Source organism: Bufo gargarizans, chromosome 11, assembly GCF_014858855.1.
Source record: "Bufo gargarizans isolate SCDJY-AF-19 chromosome 11, ASM1485885v1, whole genome shotgun sequence".
Lineage (NCBI taxonomy): Eukaryota > Metazoa > Chordata > Amphibia > Anura > Bufonidae > Bufo > Bufo gargarizans.
In genome coordinates this window covers 30084657-30104396 of record NC_058090.1, presented here as the reverse complement: position 1 = coordinate 30104396, position 19740 = coordinate 30084657, and the positions used below count along the sequence as shown (strand labels likewise).

The 19740-nt window shown below is 45.4% G+C and overlaps 1 protein-coding gene across 1 annotated transcript; it reads left to right on the top strand.

The window, feature by feature from the left end:
* The first annotated feature begins 3997 nt into the window (after positions 1-3997).
* Positions 3998-18242, top strand: GPR132 (G protein-coupled receptor 132). The gene is made up of 2 exons (XM_044272448.1): positions 3998-4162; positions 16977-18242. Exon 2 carries the CDS (start codon positions 16986-16988, stop codon positions 18096-18098), a length of 1113 nt encoding a protein of 370 aa, XP_044128383.1. The 5' UTR covers positions 3998-4162; positions 16977-16985; the 3' UTR covers positions 18099-18242.
* The last annotated feature ends 1498 nt before the right edge of the window (positions 18243-19740 follow it).

Here is a 19740-nt window from a genome sequence, read left to right as displayed (position 1 = left end):
ATTTTCTTATAAATAAAAATGCATTTTTGTTACTCCATTTTACCAGTGTCATGAAGTACAATATGTGACGAAAAAACAATCTCAGAATGGCCTGGATAAGTCAAAGCGTTTTAAAATGGCCAAGTCCTTAAAGAGGACCTTTCACCTGGCAAAAAATTGTGAACCAAGTGTCATGATCTGTACAGCGGCGCCCGGGGATCTCACTGCACTTACTATTATCCCTGGGCGCCGCTCCGTACTCCTGCTATGCCCTCCGGTATCTTCGGTCTGTGGCTTTCCTATTGATTATACGATGTAACTGGAACATGTATCAGATTCCCCCACTCCCCACTGTGACAGTATGTCCCACTAGGTGGCCCTCAAGGACTGGGCAGAGGGAACACCCATGAGAGGAGCATAGTTCCAGCACAAACAGAAGCTGGAGTACAACTAACTCCAGCCTGGAAGCCACAGGCAAGAGAAGCACCAAGTGGCCACACCCAGCCAGGTAGTTAACCCCTCCAGCACCAGACAGGGAGGAACCATGATATGAGGGGCAGCGCACATACATGCTGCATAAACAACACATTGCCCCAGGCAACAGCATGCACGGCAAACGTGTCACGGCACACAACACCGAGGCCGTGACAACAGTATATGGCATTTTATATAAAATTTTGCCAGAATTTAAATTCTAAGAAATTCTGAGAGAATGAGCTCCTCGCCACATCATATAAGCTCACGACGTCTTATTGTCTCACGTGTGTGTAAACCCAGTGGGTGTCTTTTTTTCCTTTTGGTGCAGCTAAGTTCACCATAGATGAACCACAGGCTGTACACTGTCTGAGTGTGAACAGGAAGGAGACTCATTTTGGGCGCTTCTTTCTTTAGATTAAACTATGATTGTACTTTGCTTAAGAGGCTTGACCTATTAACCCCTTAGTAACCACTAATGCGTTTTTTTTACTGTCGTAAACAAAGGGGGTTTTAGCTAAACAGCTGGCTTTACTCAATCATTACATGTACCCAAAATAGTGCATTAAAAACCTTAACTTGTCCTGCAACAAAAAAAAAAGACCTCATACAAGTACATTGATGAGAAAACAAAGAAGTTATAGCTCTTGGAATGCGATAAAAAAAAAAGTGTGGTCACTAAGGGGTTAAATTGTTTAATAGTAAGATGGCATTTAATGTGGCATGAAACACAAAAATATTGGATCCCACTGAGTTTTATAACCCAAAAATGATGTCCTTTGGTTTATTGTGGTAGTTTCGCAAGGATTACCCCTGCCTATGTCTTATTATGGTATTCATAGATAGGAACCTGGTGTAAGGGGGGTAGACCTCATGTCCCCCCATTTCTTCAAAGTCTGTAGATATATTACTTTAAGATGTGTCTATATGGTATTTGTCATGTACACACTTTACATACTATACTGTGTTGTATTCTTTCTCACTCTGCGTGTGATTCAGTTTCTGAAGCATGTACTGTAGTGTGTACCGTTACCAATAGATGTCCCTGTTGGAATAAAGGAGGAGGTTATAGAAAGCGCTGGCAGCATGAAACAGTCAGTGAGTGGCTGAAGCCACATGGTGTGCTAATGGACCCTGCCCAGCTTATAAAAGAGTTGCCTGAAGTCTGCAGAACTAGCCTCCTTAAAGACACCCTTGGATCTCCCGGTCAACAGGAACCAGATGAGTAGTTGGATTTTTGGCTTTTGCCCAGTGTCACTTTGGGAGCATTTCTCCCTGTACTTACCTGTGCATTTCCTTGTGTTGTGTTTGCCCAGATATCTGTTACTAAGAAATCTGGGAGGGTTGTTAATCAGCATTGCCAGACTTCTAAATGGCAATAACTAGGCGGATTTGTCCCATTCAGTAGTATAGAAAAGCCGAGTGACAACCTATTTGGACCTTTGTAATGGCCATATGAGTTGTCAGGCAACTTTCCCTGAAGCAAATTCAATAAAAATAAGTAAAATGTTTTTTTTAGTTTTTTTTGGTGAGATTAAAAAAATAAACAGACCAGAAGATGTTAAAAATAACAAAAAGGATTGTTAATCATCTTCACCGATTCCACACCGTTACTCTGGTCCCCCACTTCGAGTCTCCCCCCCCCCTCCTCCAGAAACTGACCTTAGCAGTGAGTGACCCGCCTGAGCCAGTGATTCGTTGAGCATGCCTTTCCTGGAGTACTTTTCATGGAGTACTGAGTCCGGACAGGAACTGCAGATTAGCAGGGACTGGTGAAGGAGCAGAATGGCAGTGCGCGATCAGTGTAGGTGAGCAGCAATACTTTGTTATTTGAAAGGAATTCTGTCACCACATATAAATGTTTTAAACTGTTCCTAATGTCCTGTAAAAGCAACTTTTAATCCATATGGAAATTCGTAAAAAAGAACCCAAGGGACAGTACCCATTGACGACGGAGCCTAGACACACCCATTTGAATTAAGTCTCGCCCCCCTCCAAAAAGAGTAGCAAAAGCCTTTTCAGCCCATCACTTACCTTAGCAGTGACCCACCTGAGCCAGTGATTCGTTGAGCATGCCTTTCCTGGTGATTCATAAGTATTGAGTCAGGACAGGAACTGCAGAGCAACAGGGACTGGAGCAGGAGCAGAATGGCACTGGCAGGCATCAGTGTAGGTGAGCAGCAATACTTTGTTATTTGAAAGGGATTCTGTCACCACATATTAATGTTTCAAAACTGTTCCCAGTGCCCACGAAATCGAGTCTTGCTCCCTCCTCTGCGTCTTTTCTCAACATCAATCCACTGCTTTAAAACTCTTGCAGGGGCACAGCAACTGTCTGTTTGCGTCTGCGCAGTCTGTGCCCTTCTGTGGGCAGTCATCTACTCTACTGCACATGCGCCTCATGGATGTGCAGCACAGACAACGTGGAAGAGGAGAAAGGCACAGACAGCGCAGGTGTAAAAAGAGCATAGATGGGCACCTGTGCAGGATTTCAAGCAGTGGATTCATAAGTGGGGAGCAGAAGAGGGTGGAGAGAAGGCGCAGAGGGGAGGATCGGGGCTCAATTCAAAAGGGCAGCGGCGATGGGCACTGCCCCTTTGTGCTCTTTTCTACTGATTTGCATATGGATCAAATGTTGTTTTTCGGGGGCTATAAACAAAAAAACATAAAGGTAGGTTTGGGATATAGTGCATGTCAACCACAGGACACAGGGAATGGTTTAAAGCGTTAACATTGATGACAGACTCCCTATACAGTGGTATTCCCATTCCTCATCGCTAGGATATGCCATCAATGTCAGATAGGTGTAGGTTCCACCTCCAGGACCCAGATCCTATCTGCAAAATGGGACTTTTGAAGTGAAGGAGAGCGCACCACTAAATCATGGCCATCCTCTATTCACCTATATGGGAGTTCTGAAAATAGCTGAGGGCTGGCTCAGCAATTTCAGGTAGCCCCATAGCGGTGAATGGAGAGGTGGCCTTGCATGCATGGTACGCTCTCCATTCACCGCTATAGGATCTCTGAAAATAGCCGAGCGCGCTTATTCGACAATTTTCCGAACCTCCATAGCAGTGTGCTCTACATTCATTTCGAGGGCCCAATTCTGGAGATAGGAGTGGGACTCGCAAATACCTGACATGGCGATGTGTCGTTAATGTCTGAGATGGGCCAACCCCTTTAACGTTTTCTTTTATCTCCTTGGAAAACCCCTTAGTAAAAAAAAGAAGCCTGATGACATCTCCTGCCTAGGCGTGCTGCTATTGTAGTGAAACTTTTTTTTTTTTGTGGTCAAAGTAGTGATGGCCCTCACATTTCCCACAGTCTATGATCTAGGAAATTAACGTTTCATTTTTCAGTAAATAAAAAAAAACCTTTTACTCTGTATTTTGAGAACGTTTGGCACTACATGTAAATTTTTGTCTTAGATGTAAAGATAAATACATTTTTCAGGGTCGAAAAAAAAAATATTGAAAAAAAAAATCAAGCAAGAAAGTCCAGAGAGAGAGATGAAAAAAAAAGAAGCTCGAGACGGTGACAAAGTGGAAAGTCCTATTCATCGTCTGCTGTGAGCAGCCATTCAATACATGTAAGAAACTTCCTGTTTTGTTAACGCGTTCTAGACCCGTAGGAAGACTATCACAAACCAGCGCGGAGAGAGAACGTAATCCAACGGAGACGGGTGGAAATGTTACACGCTCTTAAGGAGGTATGTATTTATGATGCATCTGATTTTGATGTTCTTCAAGACGTTTTTCTGTGCACTTGAAACTCCCTTCCAGATGTAGTGGAGCTTTCCTTGAGCTGGAGATGCACATGGACCTTTTGTAACGAGATTTTCTAATATACTGTATGTCCATAGTAGTGCATGTATTCCTCTAGACTGTAGCTGTCACCCGGTGGGTCACATTGGAAAATCTTGCTGCAAAAATTTCGGCTTCTGCTCCCCAACACCCCTTGTGTAAGCTACATAGACTCTTTGTAGCAAACGCTTGCAAATCTTATGGGATGTCTGCAGCAGTCCATAGGAATCTACTAAATTGCACTGAAAATTTCTCATTTGACAAAGTGCCTGTAGCCCAGGTAGCAGGTTTATTTGTGCCCATGAGTAAAGCTATAGACAACACATTGTGTGCCAGAAGACAAACCCAGCTCTGCCGTACATACGTACCGAGCACATGGCATTACATGCTGCATAGGATTGCTATGGTAGTATAATGTCAGAATGTAAAGTTTTATGTTTCTGTAAGGCCTCATGCACACGACCGTTTTTTTTTAAGGTCTGCAAAAACGGGGTCTGTAGGTCCGTGATCCGTGACCGTTTTTTCGTCCGTGGGTCTTCCTTGATTTTTGGAGGATCCACGGACATGAAAACTGAAAAAAAAATCTAAGTCAAGTTTGCCATTGAAATGATAGGAAAAAACGGACGCGGATGACAATCTTGTGTGCAGTCCGTGATTTTTCACGGACCCATTGACTTGAATGGGTCCGTGAACTGTTGGCCGTGAAAAAAATAGGACAGGTCCTATTTTTTTCACGGCCAGGAAACACGGATCACGGATGCGGCTGCCAAACGGTGCATTTTGGCACCGTTTGGCAGCCGCATCCGTGATCCGTGTTTCAACGGCCGCGGATGCACAGAACGGTCGAGTGCATGAGGCCTTACTGTTATGATTGAGAATTTACAATATACGGTGTTTGTTGCCATTGTATGTTAATAGCAAAGTTTAGTGATCTGTAACGTGTGTAATCGGAATTAAGACAGTTAGGCTACTTTCACATAAGCGTATTTTGCGGATCCGTCATGGATCTGCAAAAACGTTTCCGTTACAATATTACAACCGCATGTATCCGTCATGAACGGATCCGGTTGTATTATGTCTTCTATAGCCATGACGGATCCGTCATGAACACCATTGAAAGTCAACGGGGGACAGATCCGTTTTCTATTGTGTCAGAGAAAACGGATCATACATTGTGTGTCAGGACGGATCAGTCTTGCTCCGCACCACATGGCGGACAGAAAAACGCTGCAGGCAGCGTTTTGGTGTCCGCCTCCAGAGCGGAATGGTGATTAAACGGAGGCAAACTGATGCATGTAGAATGCATTAGGAGAAAAAACTGATCCGTTTTGGACCGCTTGTGAGAGCCCATGACGGATCTCACAAACGGAAAGCCAAAACGCCAGTGTGAAAAAGTAGCCTTAGGTAGAGTACAACCACTTGTATGGCAGAAACGCTGCACACTTGGGGTGAACTCAGCAAAAGATAATCTGCAAACATAAATCGACATACTGCGGATTTTAAATAGTTTTCGCATGGCAATGAGATTGCTATCCTCAGGATAAGACATCGATATCTCATGAATCCAGCCCGTGGTTCCACGGACCGCTCTCGGCCGTGAAAAACAGCCGTGTGCATTCGGCCCAAGACATTGGTGGGGGTCTGACACCTGGTACCCCCACTGATCAGCTGTTTCGAGCAGCCTCGTGTGTCGGAAACTATACGTCGTATGGAGCAGAAGCAGAAGGCACATTTATTAAAAGTGTCTTTTTACGCCGGTCTTAAGCTACTTTAACATCTGCGGCACGGAGATCCAGCCGCCTGATCCGGAAGAGGATGCCGGTATTCGGCCAGACACAAACCGCAGTATGCAGCGGCCGATTCTCGGCATTTGCGGACAGATTCCGGATCCAGAGAACCCATGGCGCAGATGTGAAAGTGGCCTAAATTCCACCCCCCTTGCACAGCCAGAAGATTCGGCTATTATATAAATTAGGCGCACCTATGACAGTCCTTGCTCCTGGCGAAAAAAACTACTCCAGCTCCTCGCTGGTGTCATTTTTCGCCAACATTTACGCCTGTGCATTCTGTATTTTGCGGAACGAAACAGCTGGCCCCTAATAGAACAGTCCCTTCCTTGTCCGTTATGCGGACAATAATAGGACATCTTCTATTTTTTTGCCGAACGGACATACGGAAACGGAATGCACACGGATTGACTTCTGTTTTTTTTTTTTGTGGACCCGTTAAAATGAATGGTTCCGCATACGGTCCGCAAAAAAAGGAATGGACACATAAAGAAAATACATTCATGTGCATGAGCCCTTAAATGCAGCGGTATACTAGATTATATACCCCATATCTGCTCGCCCCAGACCAAATACACCTTCACAGACCATTCCTATACAGATAGCAGCAAGCGAGACTATATTTCCTACATCTATCTCTGGGTTCATGAGTCTCCAATGGATAACAAAGCGCGGTCATTTAGCACACCTGCGTAATAATAAGGAAGTAACGAAGACGTCGTAGTGGAATAGCAAGTTATTAAGGCGAGGGGCAACTGAAAAATTGAGGAAGTGAAGTCACAGCGGTTAAGAATTGCAAAAAGAAGTGAAACACCTGCTGCAGCAGTGAACACTAAAGCCCTGTTCACACGTGTCTGATACAAACTGATTTTGATGCAGATTCCGTGCCAAAATCTGGTGGAAAGCCACTTCCCATGCACGTGAATGTTGTTTTTGCAACAGTGTCACAGAATATTTCGGCCTGCCAAATTTGCGCATTGCACAAACGGATTTCAATATGAACCATGTAATAGTTGGTGGTGCTGCTAGAGATTTCCCACAGATCTAAAGGGGTTGCCCAGCCCCTAGTAAGTGAAGGCTTACAAAATAGGAATTACCAAATTGCCCCAAGGGTTTGCAGATCGTTGGGACCTCTGCTAGGCTCCCTGTTTTGGCATTCAGCCATTTCATGGATGGAGAATGTGCACGTAATAACGCACTGGGCATGCAGACCCTCGAAGAACAGAGGCGTTACATGTGCTCGCTCCTCAGAAGATTAGGCCTGAACTTCAGAGAACCACTATCTCTGAGAGATCTAACAGTAGACCAGAGCGAGAAAGAAAGCACCAGAAGGTCTAGAAGGTATTCGCTGTTTAAGGCTGATAGACTTTACTGCTGTGAAGGGGTCATTGCTAATACACCCTTCACACTTGGACAGAGTCTAGCCCACCGTATCTTAATTCTGTACCCCTTATCTGGGAACTGCAGACATGTTTTGCACGAACCTTATTGCCATTCCTTAGATTCTGCACAGATAGAGGCATTAGAAAAATTTAAAGGAGTACTACAGACCCCATCATTTCTCACATCCATACATTGCTATCAGAGAAAATTTCCACTGTGAATTGTTCGGAACTGTGTTTTGATACCGTTGGATGTACTACAACTCCCAAACAGAGACTTGTCTATTTTCTACAACTGACCTGGTTACTGACTCCAGCACCATTCGCCAGACACAGCACCTACATCTCCTGCATTGCACCATAACGCCAAGTACACACCATCTGCCATCATCCGGCAGGAGCCTCAACTTTACCGTGTGCCCGGAGGGAAGAAAGGGGGGGGGGGGGGCTTTCTATCACTACCCGGTCCTAGAGAGCATGAAGATTGCCACTGTAATTTATGTGAGTAGCTGTTGCAGCCACTACCACTCTCATCATCAGCTCCTTCTGGGCTGCAGCACAAGGAAGTATTACTCATCTGAAGTGGAAAGACATTGCTAAACCTGTGAACGTGTGTTGCAGTCTGTGACTTCCTGAGCAAACTCTTCCCTTCTGCAGTTGACGCCCTAATTTCCTATTGTAAAGTAGAATATGATAGATAGATAGATAATAGATAGACAGATATGAGATAGACAGAAACATAGATATGTGATAGATATGAGATAGACCATTCTGCAAATTATAGACCATATCCTCTTCTGGTCCATATTGCAGATGCATATAGTCATCTCTACTGATGGGAGTGTGATAGATGTGGAGGGCACAGAAGGTATCTGTATTTTCTGGATCCTTGGTTTGCGGACAAAAATATGGCCACGGCTGTGGAAGCCTAAGTCTACATTTACACGATCCTATGTGTTTTGCGTTCCACAAATTGCGGATCCGCAAAAAAAAAAAGATGACGTTCTGTATGGCATTCGTTTTTTTTTTGTTTTTTTTTTCTCGGATGCATTGTATCAATGCCTATCCTTGTCCGCAAAACGGACAAGAATAGGACATGTCCTATTTTTTTGCGGGGCTACGGAACGGACATACAGATGCGGATAGTTCACAATGTGCTGTTGGCATTTTTTGCGGACCCATTGAAATGAATGGGTCTGCATACTATCCGTAAAAAAAAACATAATGGCCACAGAAATAAAATACATTCTTGTGAATGTAGCCTAACAAAGTTGGAACCAGTCCTGAAACCCCAAAATCAGGGTGTGTCCTTTCTGCTGCTTCTCAAGGGCCATGTCCTTTATGATGCAGCTCTCTCCCTATCACAGCTCAAGGGCGCGCCCTTTCTGCTGAAGCTCTGTCACAGCTCAGAAGGTGTGTCCTTTCTGCTGCAGCTATCTCCCAATCACAGGTCAGTGGGCATGTGCTCTGCTTCTGCTCTTCCCCTATCACAGCTCAAAGGGTGTGTCCTTTCTGCTGTAGCTCTCTCCCTGTCACAGCTAAGGCTAGTTTCACACTAGCGTTCGGCTGTCCGCTCGTGAGCTCCGTTTGAAGGGGCTCACGAGCGGACCCGAACGCTTCCGTCCAGCCCTGATGCAGTCTGAATGGATGCGGATCCGCTCAGACTGCATCAGTCTGGCGGCGTTCAGCCTCCGCTCCGCTCAGCAGGCGGACACCTGAACGCTGCTTGCAGCGTTCGGGTGTCCGCCTGGCCGTGCGGAGGCGTGCGGATCCGTCCAGACTTACAATGTAAGTCAATGGGGACGGATCCGTTTGAAGATGCCACAATATGGCTCAATCTTCAAGCGGATCCGTCCCCCATTGACTTTCAATGTAAAAGTCTGGACGGATCCGCTCAGGCTAATTTCACACTTAGCTTTTTTTTGCAAATATAATGCAGACGGATCCGTTCTGAACGGAGCCTCCGTCTGCATTATTATGATCGGATCCGTTCAGAACGGATCCGATCGAACGCTAGTGTGAAAGTAGCCTAAGGTGGCATATTTTCTATCCAGCGCTCTCCCAATAAAAATTCCGGGGGCATGTTCTTTTTGCGGCCGCTCTCTCTCCCTATCACAACTCATGGGGGCATGTTCTTTTTGCTGCAGCTCTAGCCCTGTAACTGACAGCTTCTAACACTAGATATGGATGGCTGCAGTTACTGAGGCGGATCGAGAAAAAAGGAAAAGAGCAAACAGCAGATGGCGCTAGACAGATACATTTTATTGAATAACTCAAAAACTTTGTTACATTCAGTAAGGCTACTTTCACACTAGCGTTCGGCTGTCCGCTCGTGAGCTCCGTTTGAAGGAGCTCACGAGCGGACCCAAACGCCTCCGTCCAGCCCTGATGCAGTCTGAATGGACGCGGATCCGCTCAGACTGCATCAGTCTGGCGGCGTTCAGCCTCCGCTCCGCTCGCCTCCGCACGGACAGGCGGACAGCTAAACGCTGCTTGCAGCGTTCGGGTGTCCGCCTGGCCGTGCGGAGGCGTGCGGATCCGTTCAGACTTACAATGTAAGTCAATGGGAACGGATCCGCTTGAAGATGTCACCATATGGCTCAATCTTCAAGCGGATCCGTCCCCCATTGACTTTACATTGAAAGTCTGAACGGATCCGCGCAGGCTACTTGCGCACTTGCGAAATGTTTCTAAGTTATTAATGCAGACGGATCCGTACTGAACGGAGCCTCCGTCTGCATTAATATGATCGGATCCGTTCAGAATGGATCCGATCAAGCGCAAGTGTGAAAGTAGCCTTACAAAGGTATTCAGATCCAGGTGCTGCTGTGAAAAACGGAGACTATTTTTTATGGGGCAAGCCCTTTATGAATTTCTTTGCACAATATTCAAAGAATGGATACTAACATTTTGTAAATCGCTGCTGCTTCTTTTTAAAAGATGGTTCGTGACCTTTATGTGAAATATCTGCAACACAAACATCACACAACTCCCTGCGGGACCCACAGAATGCAGACCTTTCAAGAATACGGCAGTCGTATTTTTAGCCGGGTCTTTCCTAAGTTAGCTGAAGCTTGCAAAAATATGTAATAGCAAATTTAGAAGCCTCCCCCGAGTCCCCCATCACTGGCGTTCATTTCCCCTCTGGAACGACGCGTATAAGAATTGTGGTCGAACAATTGACTTTATTTTCCAACACTGGCACAACATAATTCCAAAAGTTTGTCGAGTTGCGCCAAAGTGACTGTCAGCGTCTACCTGTGCTGCTGTGGGGGGCTACTCCCTGCCCTGCATCTCTCACTTACACCACACACTATACCACAATATTTCTTGGGTGCCCAGATACCCACAGCTTCAGACATGTGCCATGCAGTGTACTGTCTCAGGCCACCAGGTGGCCCACACAATTCCAGTCCAAGTCCTTGTTAGATATGGTGCAGTGTTGCTTTCAAGAGGGTTATCCAGCTTTCAAATCCTTCTGGGCAGCCTTACCCCTACTCCCCATGGCTTCAGTTCCGGCTCCTCCGGTCCACAGAGGTCCCCTTCTGGAGTGGATGGGGGTCAAGTGCACCACTGCAGCCAATGACTGGCTGCAGAGGCACACCTAACCCCCATCCACTCCAGAAGTTGAAAAGCAGGGAACCAGAGCTGGCTGCAGCCCCCGTCCTCTCCGGAATTTGACAAGCATGGAAGTGGAGTGCTGCGGCGGAGGAAGGGGGTGGGGTGGGCAACCGCTTTAATGAACCACTCAGGTCCCAAAATTTCACAAACTTTTTACAAGCATACAAACTTGTCTCCTGGCAGCTAGTCTTGAACGTTGCCTCCCAGGCCCTGGATCTAGCACATTAGGTTGACATTTACTACTGTGGCTGCGCCAGAATTCTGGCACCAACAAAATTTGGCGTGTTTTTGGCAAAATGTCATCTCATTTTTAACATATTTATAAAGCAAGCAAGCCAACTAAAATAGTCAACTGCACCCCGCACGTCAAGGATACATGGTTTAGGGCTCATGCACACAAACGTATGTATTTTGCGGTCTGCAAAAAATATAGATGATGTCCGTGTGCATTCCGTATTTTGCGGAACGGAACAGCTGGCCCCTAATAGAACAGTCCTATCCTTGTCCGTAATGCGGACAATAATAGGACATGTTCTATTTTTTTGTTGAACGGAAATACGGACATACGGAAACTGAATGAACATGGAGTACCTTCCGTTTTTTTTGCGGACCCATCGAAATGAATGGTTCCATATACGGTCCGCAAAAAAAACCAAAAAACGGAACGGACACGGAAAGAAAGTACGTTCGTGTGCATGAGCCCTTAGCAGGAAAGGGAGTATAACATTTTGCATCAAAATATTGGCCAACCTGTAGGTGGCATTAAGGATGGCTTCACATCACGTTTTATGCCATCGTTTGACGTATACATAAGAAAAAAAGTCAAGTAAAAAAAAGTTGTTTTTTTTTTTACAATGGTAAAAAAAATATATATTTTTTTTAATAATATAACTCTATGGTGAACGGATGCCACCGTATGGCATCAGCCTGAGGCATCCATTTAACCTATACGTTTTTCGTATGGGTCTGCTAAGACCCATGGTCGGTCTGAGGGCCATCGGCATATCTCTCAGCTGCAGTTCTGAGGCCCACAGGTACCTGGCGAGGCCACTGGCATTTTCTTCATTCCCCTTCCACTTTGGTTAGTGCCAGGCTCTACATGGGCCCACACTGACTGTTTGGCATCTCCTCCTCATGTCAGTTGGCAGCCCGGGACCCATGTTTACCCCTGGGCGGTGGACTGCCAGCCCTTACATCCTAAGGGCTACAGGTGCACATACAAATATAGGGGCAACAACATTTTTAAAAGGAAAATCCACAATTTTAAAGAATACAGATGCATCTCAATAAATTAGAATACGTATTATCGAAAAGTTAATTTATTACAGTAATTCAGTTCAAAAAGTGAACCTCCTATATTTTATAAATTCACTACACACAAAGTGATTTATTTCAAGCGTTTATTTCGTTAATGTTGATGATTATGGCTTATAGTTAATGAAAACCCCAAAGTCTGTCTCAGAAAATTAGAATATTATAAAAGTTGGCCTACTGAAAAGTCTGTCCAGTATATGAACGCTATGTGTTATGGAAGCCCGGGTTGCTTGGATAGCGGCCTTCAGCTCATCTGCATTGTTGGGTATGGTGCTTCTCCTCTTGACAATATCCCGTCGATTCTCTATGGGCTTTAGGTCAGATGAGTTTGCTGGCCAATCAAGCACAGTGATACCGTGGTTATTAAACCAGGTATTGGTACTTCTGGCAGTGTGGGCAGGTGCCAAGTCCTGCTGGAAAATGAAATAAGCATCTCCATAAAGCAGAGGGAAGCATGAAGTGCTCTAAAATGTCCTGGTAGATGACACTTCTGATGTTGGCTCTGGGTCAACAATAACTTGACGCAAGAAATGCAACAGTTGTAGTCCATGTCCTAGATACGTCTGTGTGTGGTGCTCCTGAAGCGCTGACTCTAGCCCCAATCCACTCCTTGTGAATCTCCCCCAAATTCTTGAATGGTCTTTTATTGACAATCCTTTCAAGGCTGCGGTTATCCCTGTTGTTTGTGCATCTTTTACTACCATGATTTTTCCTTCCACTCAACTTCCCATAATATGCTTCGATACAGCACTCTGTGAATGGCCAGCTTCTTTAGCAATTACCTTTTGTGGTTTACCCTCTTTGTGGAGGATGTCAGTGTCACAGATGAGGTATGGGAGGGAACACCACACAGACTACAGGAGGGAAGGGAAAAGCCACTAGGCCTCAACGCTAGGGAAAGGGTCACCTCCTATAGAACCCTACTCCTTGCCCTGACTCCTATCTGTATGGGCACACCTTGAAGGTAAGAATGCCCATACACCGGAACCTGGAGGACCTTTAGACCCTAAAGAGCCTATGGGTATTGGCAGGGCTTGAGACGACCCGTGCCTTCCCAGATGAAGGAACCAGCGTCTCCCTGAGGCCTAGTAACAACAGACATGGGGAGGGTAAACAATCCACAAAGAAACGAGAGACTTAACTTCGTAGTGAGATGGAACTCCAGAGAGGACAACACACCAACTCTTCCAAAACAAAATGAAGCTATCAACCGCATAGCCAGGAGGGTGAGGTCAGACTATATAGGGGAGGTGTAATGACCACTAAGCTACACCTAAAACAAGGGGTGGGGTCATGAACAACAACAACACTGAAGCAAAAGAGGCTGTTCGATACCTTCACGTGTAGCCTGTCTCTTCGATCTTCTGAGATCTGTCACAGGAGGGACCGTGACAGTCAATGACTATATTCTGGACAACTGTCAAGTCACCAGTCTTCCCCTTGATTGTGTAGCCTACTGAACCAGACTGAGGAACCATTTAAAGGCTTATGAAACCTTTGCAGTTGTTTTGTGCTGTTTATCTGATTACAGGGTGACACCATTAGTCTACAATATTTAATAATTTTCTGAGATATTGACTTTCGGGTTTTCATTTGATGTAAGCCAGAATAATCAATATTAAAATAAATAATTGCTTAAAATAGATCACTCAGTGTGTAATGAATCTATAGTAATTTAATTTTTAAATTGCACCTACACCTTACAAGTATCAACGTTATGTTGCACTTATGCAGTGAACCTCTTTTTCTCAATGGTGGTTTAGATGCTTGTTGTGTCTATGCACTTACTTCCTGGTGAGCTTGTTTTATCTATGCACTTACTGTACTTCCTGTTGAGCTTGTGGCAGGGGCGTAGCTATAGGGGAAGCAGAGGAAGCGGTTGCTTTGGGGCCCGAACTCAGAAGGGGCCCAACTAGGAGGAGAACTAAAAGATTTTATATACAGGGCCCCCACTACAGTATTAGACAATGACATTATACACAGTGACACTGTAGAAAACGGACGGAGGGGCTGCTGGGCCCCATCTGAGAGAGCGATCTTGACTAGCCACAGGAGTGGGGGTTGCACAGAAGTTGCTGGGGGAGGGGGTCCCGTTCAAAAATTTGCTGTGGTGCCCAGTCATTTCTAGTTAAGCCACTGGCTTGTGGTGTCTATGCACTTACTTCCTGGTCAGCTTGTGGTGTCTATGCACTTACTTCCTGGTGAACTTGTGGTGTCTATGCACTTCCTGGTGAACATGTGGTGTCTATGCACTTACTTCCTGGTCAGCTTGTGGTGTCTATGCACTTACTTCCTGGTGAACATGTGGTGTCTATGCACTTACTTCCTGGTCAGCTTGTGGTGTCTATGCACTTACTTCCTGGTGAGCTTGTGGTGTCTATGCACTTACTTCCTGGTGAGCTTGTGGTGTCTATGCACTTACTTCCTGGTGAGCTTGTGGTGTCTATGCACTTACTTCCTGGTGAGCTTGTGGTGTCTATGCACTTACTTCCTGGTGAGCTTGTGGTGTCTATGCACTTACTTCCTGGTGAACATGTGGTGCCTATGCACTTACTTAATGGTGAGCTTATGGTGGACTTGTACTTACATTGGCACGTAGTATGGTTGACAATAGACAAGATTGTCGGCAAGTTCAACCAAGGCAAGGATGAAGATGTGAAGAACAAGAATTCTATACTTTCCATAAGCATTAAAGTTTTTTCCAGGACCCAGTCGGTCATGCAAACCCACCTTAATATTACACCTATAGGAGAACATTTGTTCCCTCCAGGGAACCACCAACATCACGTATTTTACCGGGGTTTCCGGCATAGGCTGTGAATGGGACGTTGCTTCCGTTATGGATGAGGCTAGAACTATTCCATCCACAGATGAGGTGTATTCAGGAGTTTGCACATGCTCCAGGCAGAGGAATCGTTCTGGCCTCATCCACAACAAAAGTGACATCCCAGACCAGAAACCTGGTAAACGATGTGACACTGGTGGAAGCTGGATTTTCAGAATAAAAGTGTCACGTGGCCGCGTTCCCAGGTTTGATCTACGCAACTTTGGAGCGGCAAGTATATTACACACCACAGTGTTGTGTGTCATTTTCTGAAATTCTCCATAAATGGGTCTTCTGAATTCTGGAATTGCTAAGGTCTACAGTGCTCTGCAACATATCAGCTCCTCACACATATGAAAAATATGAGTAGTATGTGGTGCACGAGACATCACGTGTCTAGATACTGTAGATACACAGCCATTATCGGTCAACTCTATGGTCGCTTTAATTGATTTCCGAATAAAAAAAACACCACAATGAGGAAAGGGCGGTTTCACCAGAACATATTGAGGTAATTGTCTGAGCAAGAAACCGTTAATAATCAAATTACTCGTTAGTGGTTTTCCTTCCTCATTCAGCACATTTCTAAGACTTCTAGTATTAGGTCTGATGCATGCAACAGAGCTCTATGCACAGTATGGTGGCATATGGAGTCCCTACGGCTCATAGGCAATTCATGTTCTGCCATATAGTGCCTTCATATGGCACCATACTACCGAGATATTCTCACCCAAAAGCAATGTTTTAAGGGCAGAACACTGCTGACCTCCCCTCATGGAAACAGTACAGCCATATAGACTTCTACCTGTGCCGTCTCATGGCTCCTTACAGTTGTAGGGAGCTGTAATACCCCATATACTGTATATTAGCCCTTAAAGGGGTTGTCTAGGATTTTACAACTGATGGCTTATCCTCAAGATAGGTCATCAATATCAGATCTGCGGCGGTCCAACACCCTGCACGCCCACCGATCAGAGGAGCTCCAGCACAGGAACTATACTCTATCTGACTATAGTTCCAGCGCCGGAGCAGATGATTGTCAGGGGTGTGAGGTGTTGGACCTCCTCTAATGATATATTGATGACCATCAATATTAGGCTATTAATATGGGCAATCAGTATTAAAATCCTGGAATACCCCTTTAAAGAGGTTGTCTTGCCACAGCCAACTCCTTGAATATGGAAGCATCTGCAATTATCCGCAGACCGCTATCCATGGTCAGTCAGATGTCTCCTCTTTAGCAAAACTTACTATTAGGCCTCTAGCACATGACCGTATGGCTTTTTCAGTATTTTGCGGTCCGCAAAAAACGGATCTGCAAAGAATACGGATGATGTCCGTGTGCATTCTGTTTTTTGCGGAACAGAACAACTGGCCCCTGATAGAACAGTACTATGCTTGTCCGTTATGCGGACAACAAATAGGACATGTTCTATCTTTGAATGGAACGGAAACGGAAGGCATACGGAGTACCTTCCGTTTTTTTGCGGATCCATTAAAATGAATGGTTCCATATACGGAACGCAAAAAACGGTACGTTAACGGAAAAAAACAAGAGGCCTAATATGGCAGCCATTCAGATGATCCATGGATGCCTTCAATCCATCAGAATGTGAGCTATTGCTTCCTAGAGGCTCTTAGGCTCATGGAAGAGGGTCCAAAGCAGGACCCTCTATGATGCCCCCTATGGATAGGGATTATCTGGGACCACCGCTGCTTGTACGTGGTCCTTTTTTTAACCTGGTCCTTGTATCTCTAACCTGTTTTTTTTTTTATTTGTTTTCATTTGCAGTAGCCAAAAATGAAGCAAAAATTTGCAGGAGGCAATGTTTCCTGGGCCCTGAATTCTACAATGGGGACATCGAACAACACCACGGCACCGTGCATCCCGCCCTATTATGAAAGTGCCCTTTTCGTCATTATACTCTACAGCATCGTCCTAGTCATTGGAATACCGGCGAACCTTTTAACCTTATGGCTGACTTTTTTACAAATATGGCGAAAAAACGTGCTGGCGGTTTACCTGTTCAGCCTGTCTCTAAGTGAACTCATGTACCTCGGGACGATTCCCCTTTGGATCCTGTACGTAAGAAACGACCACAAGTGGCAGTGGGGACCGACGGCTTGCAAAATTACGGGCTATATTTTCTTCAACAACATCTATATCAGTATTCTGCTTTTGTGTTGCATTTCTGTGGATCGTTACTTGGCCGTGGAATACGCCTTGGAGTCCAGAGGGATCCGGAGGCAGAAAATCGCCATTATTGTCACCGTGGTTCTTTTCAGTTTGGTGGCGCTTATTCACTCCCCCGTCTTCATCCTCAGTGACGGCGACCAGACGGAAAACCAAACCACTTGTTTCGAAACGTTACCAATACCCCCGCACGTCGCTCATTTCTACGTGGCCCGGTTTATTGTTGGATTTTTAATCCCTCTGTCAACTTTGACTTACACCAACTTCGTGATCAAAAAGAGGATCGAGACCAGCGTCAGCTTCACGGACCAGCAGAAGACCAAAGTCAAGTACCTCGCCATAACCATCATCGTCATATTCATGATCTGCTTCGCTCCGTATCACTTTGTGTTGCTCGCCCGGAGTATTGCTTACTACTTGGAGGATAGCGATAAAACCTTCTGCGATTTCGAGCAGGAGATCTACACGCCCTATTCCATGTTCCTATGCCTGGTCACCGTCAACAGCGTGGCGGATCCTTTCATCTATGTGTTGGTCAGCGAAAACGTAAGGAAAGATATCTGCAGAGCCATGAGGGGCTGGAGGAGACACCTCTCCATCAATACCAGGAGTGACAGTACCTACCCCCATACTCCCAATTCCAGAGATCAACACTTGGACAAAGAGTATTCAACACATAGTGGAGCCGCGGTGACAGATACACTGCAGAAGAGGAGTTAGTCCGACGGTGCGCTGTCGAAATGCTAACAAATTGGCGTGGGGCGTGATTTTTAAAAATTTTTTATTTATGTTATTTATTTGTATGACCTGTGTAAATATCCATCGCTTTCTCTTTCCTTAAATCCGCCAATTAATAAATTTCCATTTGAAATAATATTGGGGGTCGACTTCATTTCACAGTGTTTATTTTTACGCCTTTATATATCGCCAACATACGATATACGGAGATTGCCATTGGCACTTCTCGGCTCATAATCTAAGTTCTGAATTAAAGGGATCCCAAGAGTGGGGGGGTCCCATGTCTTCTTCCTTATGGAGCGACAGGCCAAGCCTCCACCCTACTCTATGTGTTCTCTATCTCCGGTAGTCCCATAGAGAATGAATGGGGCTGCAAGCCGCTCGTCAGGACAGGGACATGGGACCCCCATTCTTGGTATTGGTAGGGTTCCCACTGGTCGGACCCCCAGCGATCGTTAGATATCCTGTAGACTCGGTACAATCTCTTTAATTGACATCTGGAGATTTATGGCATATGAAAAGGTTATGCTATGAATGTCTGATTGGTGCATGTCTCACCTCTGGCATCCACACCTAACTCAAGAACCGGGGCCCAAAGTGAATGAACAGCACAGTGCACATGCGCAGCATCGTCTCTGCTATGGGACTTCTGAAAATTGCCAAGTGAGCATGCTTGACAATTTTCAGAAGTCGCATAGCAGTAAATGGAGAGGAAACTACGCATGCGCAGCTACCCCTCCGGTCAAGCTGTGCAATGTGTGGCTTTCTCTCATGTCGAGGCCTCGTTCTCGCTCAGTTATTTTTGGAAGTTTCATAGCAGTGAATGGAGAGAAAACTGCGCATGCGCAGCCACCCCTTCATTCATTACTATGGGACTTCTGAAAATAGATGAGATAGTGCTCAGCTATTTTTGGAAGTCCCATGGCTGTGAATGGAGAAAGATGCGTGTGCGTAGCGTGCTCTCCATTCATTGAGATGGGAGTGTGTTCTAGAGGTGAGACCTACACCTATCGATATGTCGGAAATGTCCGGAAGGGAATACCCCTTTAACCTATTTTCAGAGTGTGCAGAGTTGAACCCAGGAAGCCATGCTAAACACTGATATCTGAATGTAGAAAATTGTATCTGGTGGTACTAGGGTTTGTAGGATTTTTGTCAAGGTGGGTTTATAGGTGCCACACATAAGCAGCCAGTTCTCCCATACCATTGTCAGTCACAGTACCCCCACAACATTGCCGGCTTTAGGCAGTTCTCCTATAAATACGCTTCCATAAAATCATCGGCCACTATAAAAAAAAGCCACAGCACCCTGCAAAGAACCGTTATAAGAATGCCCGTCATTGTGTCCCTATACTAAAGGAACATATCATAGTCCCACCAATGTTAGAAACTGCCACAGTGTCCTATAGCAAACCACCGCTACCCCATGTCCCAAAGATCCTGTGTATTTGATCAGAACTGTGGTTCCCAAGGGATCAATGCTGATCACTGCTCAATTCAATTCATTAGTATGTGCCCCCGGGGGCCGGGGTTATGTAGGACAGAGTCGCCTTCCTCTTCTAAAGGGGGCAGATCAGGAATAGGTGCCAACAGCAGAGATTCTGCAGATTGATTCTGTGATTGT

Coding starts and splice junctions, on each gene's coding strand:
- GPR132 (XM_044272448.1), top strand. CDS start 16,986: ATGAAGCAAAAATTTGCAGGAGGCAATGTTTCCTGGGCCCTGAATTCT.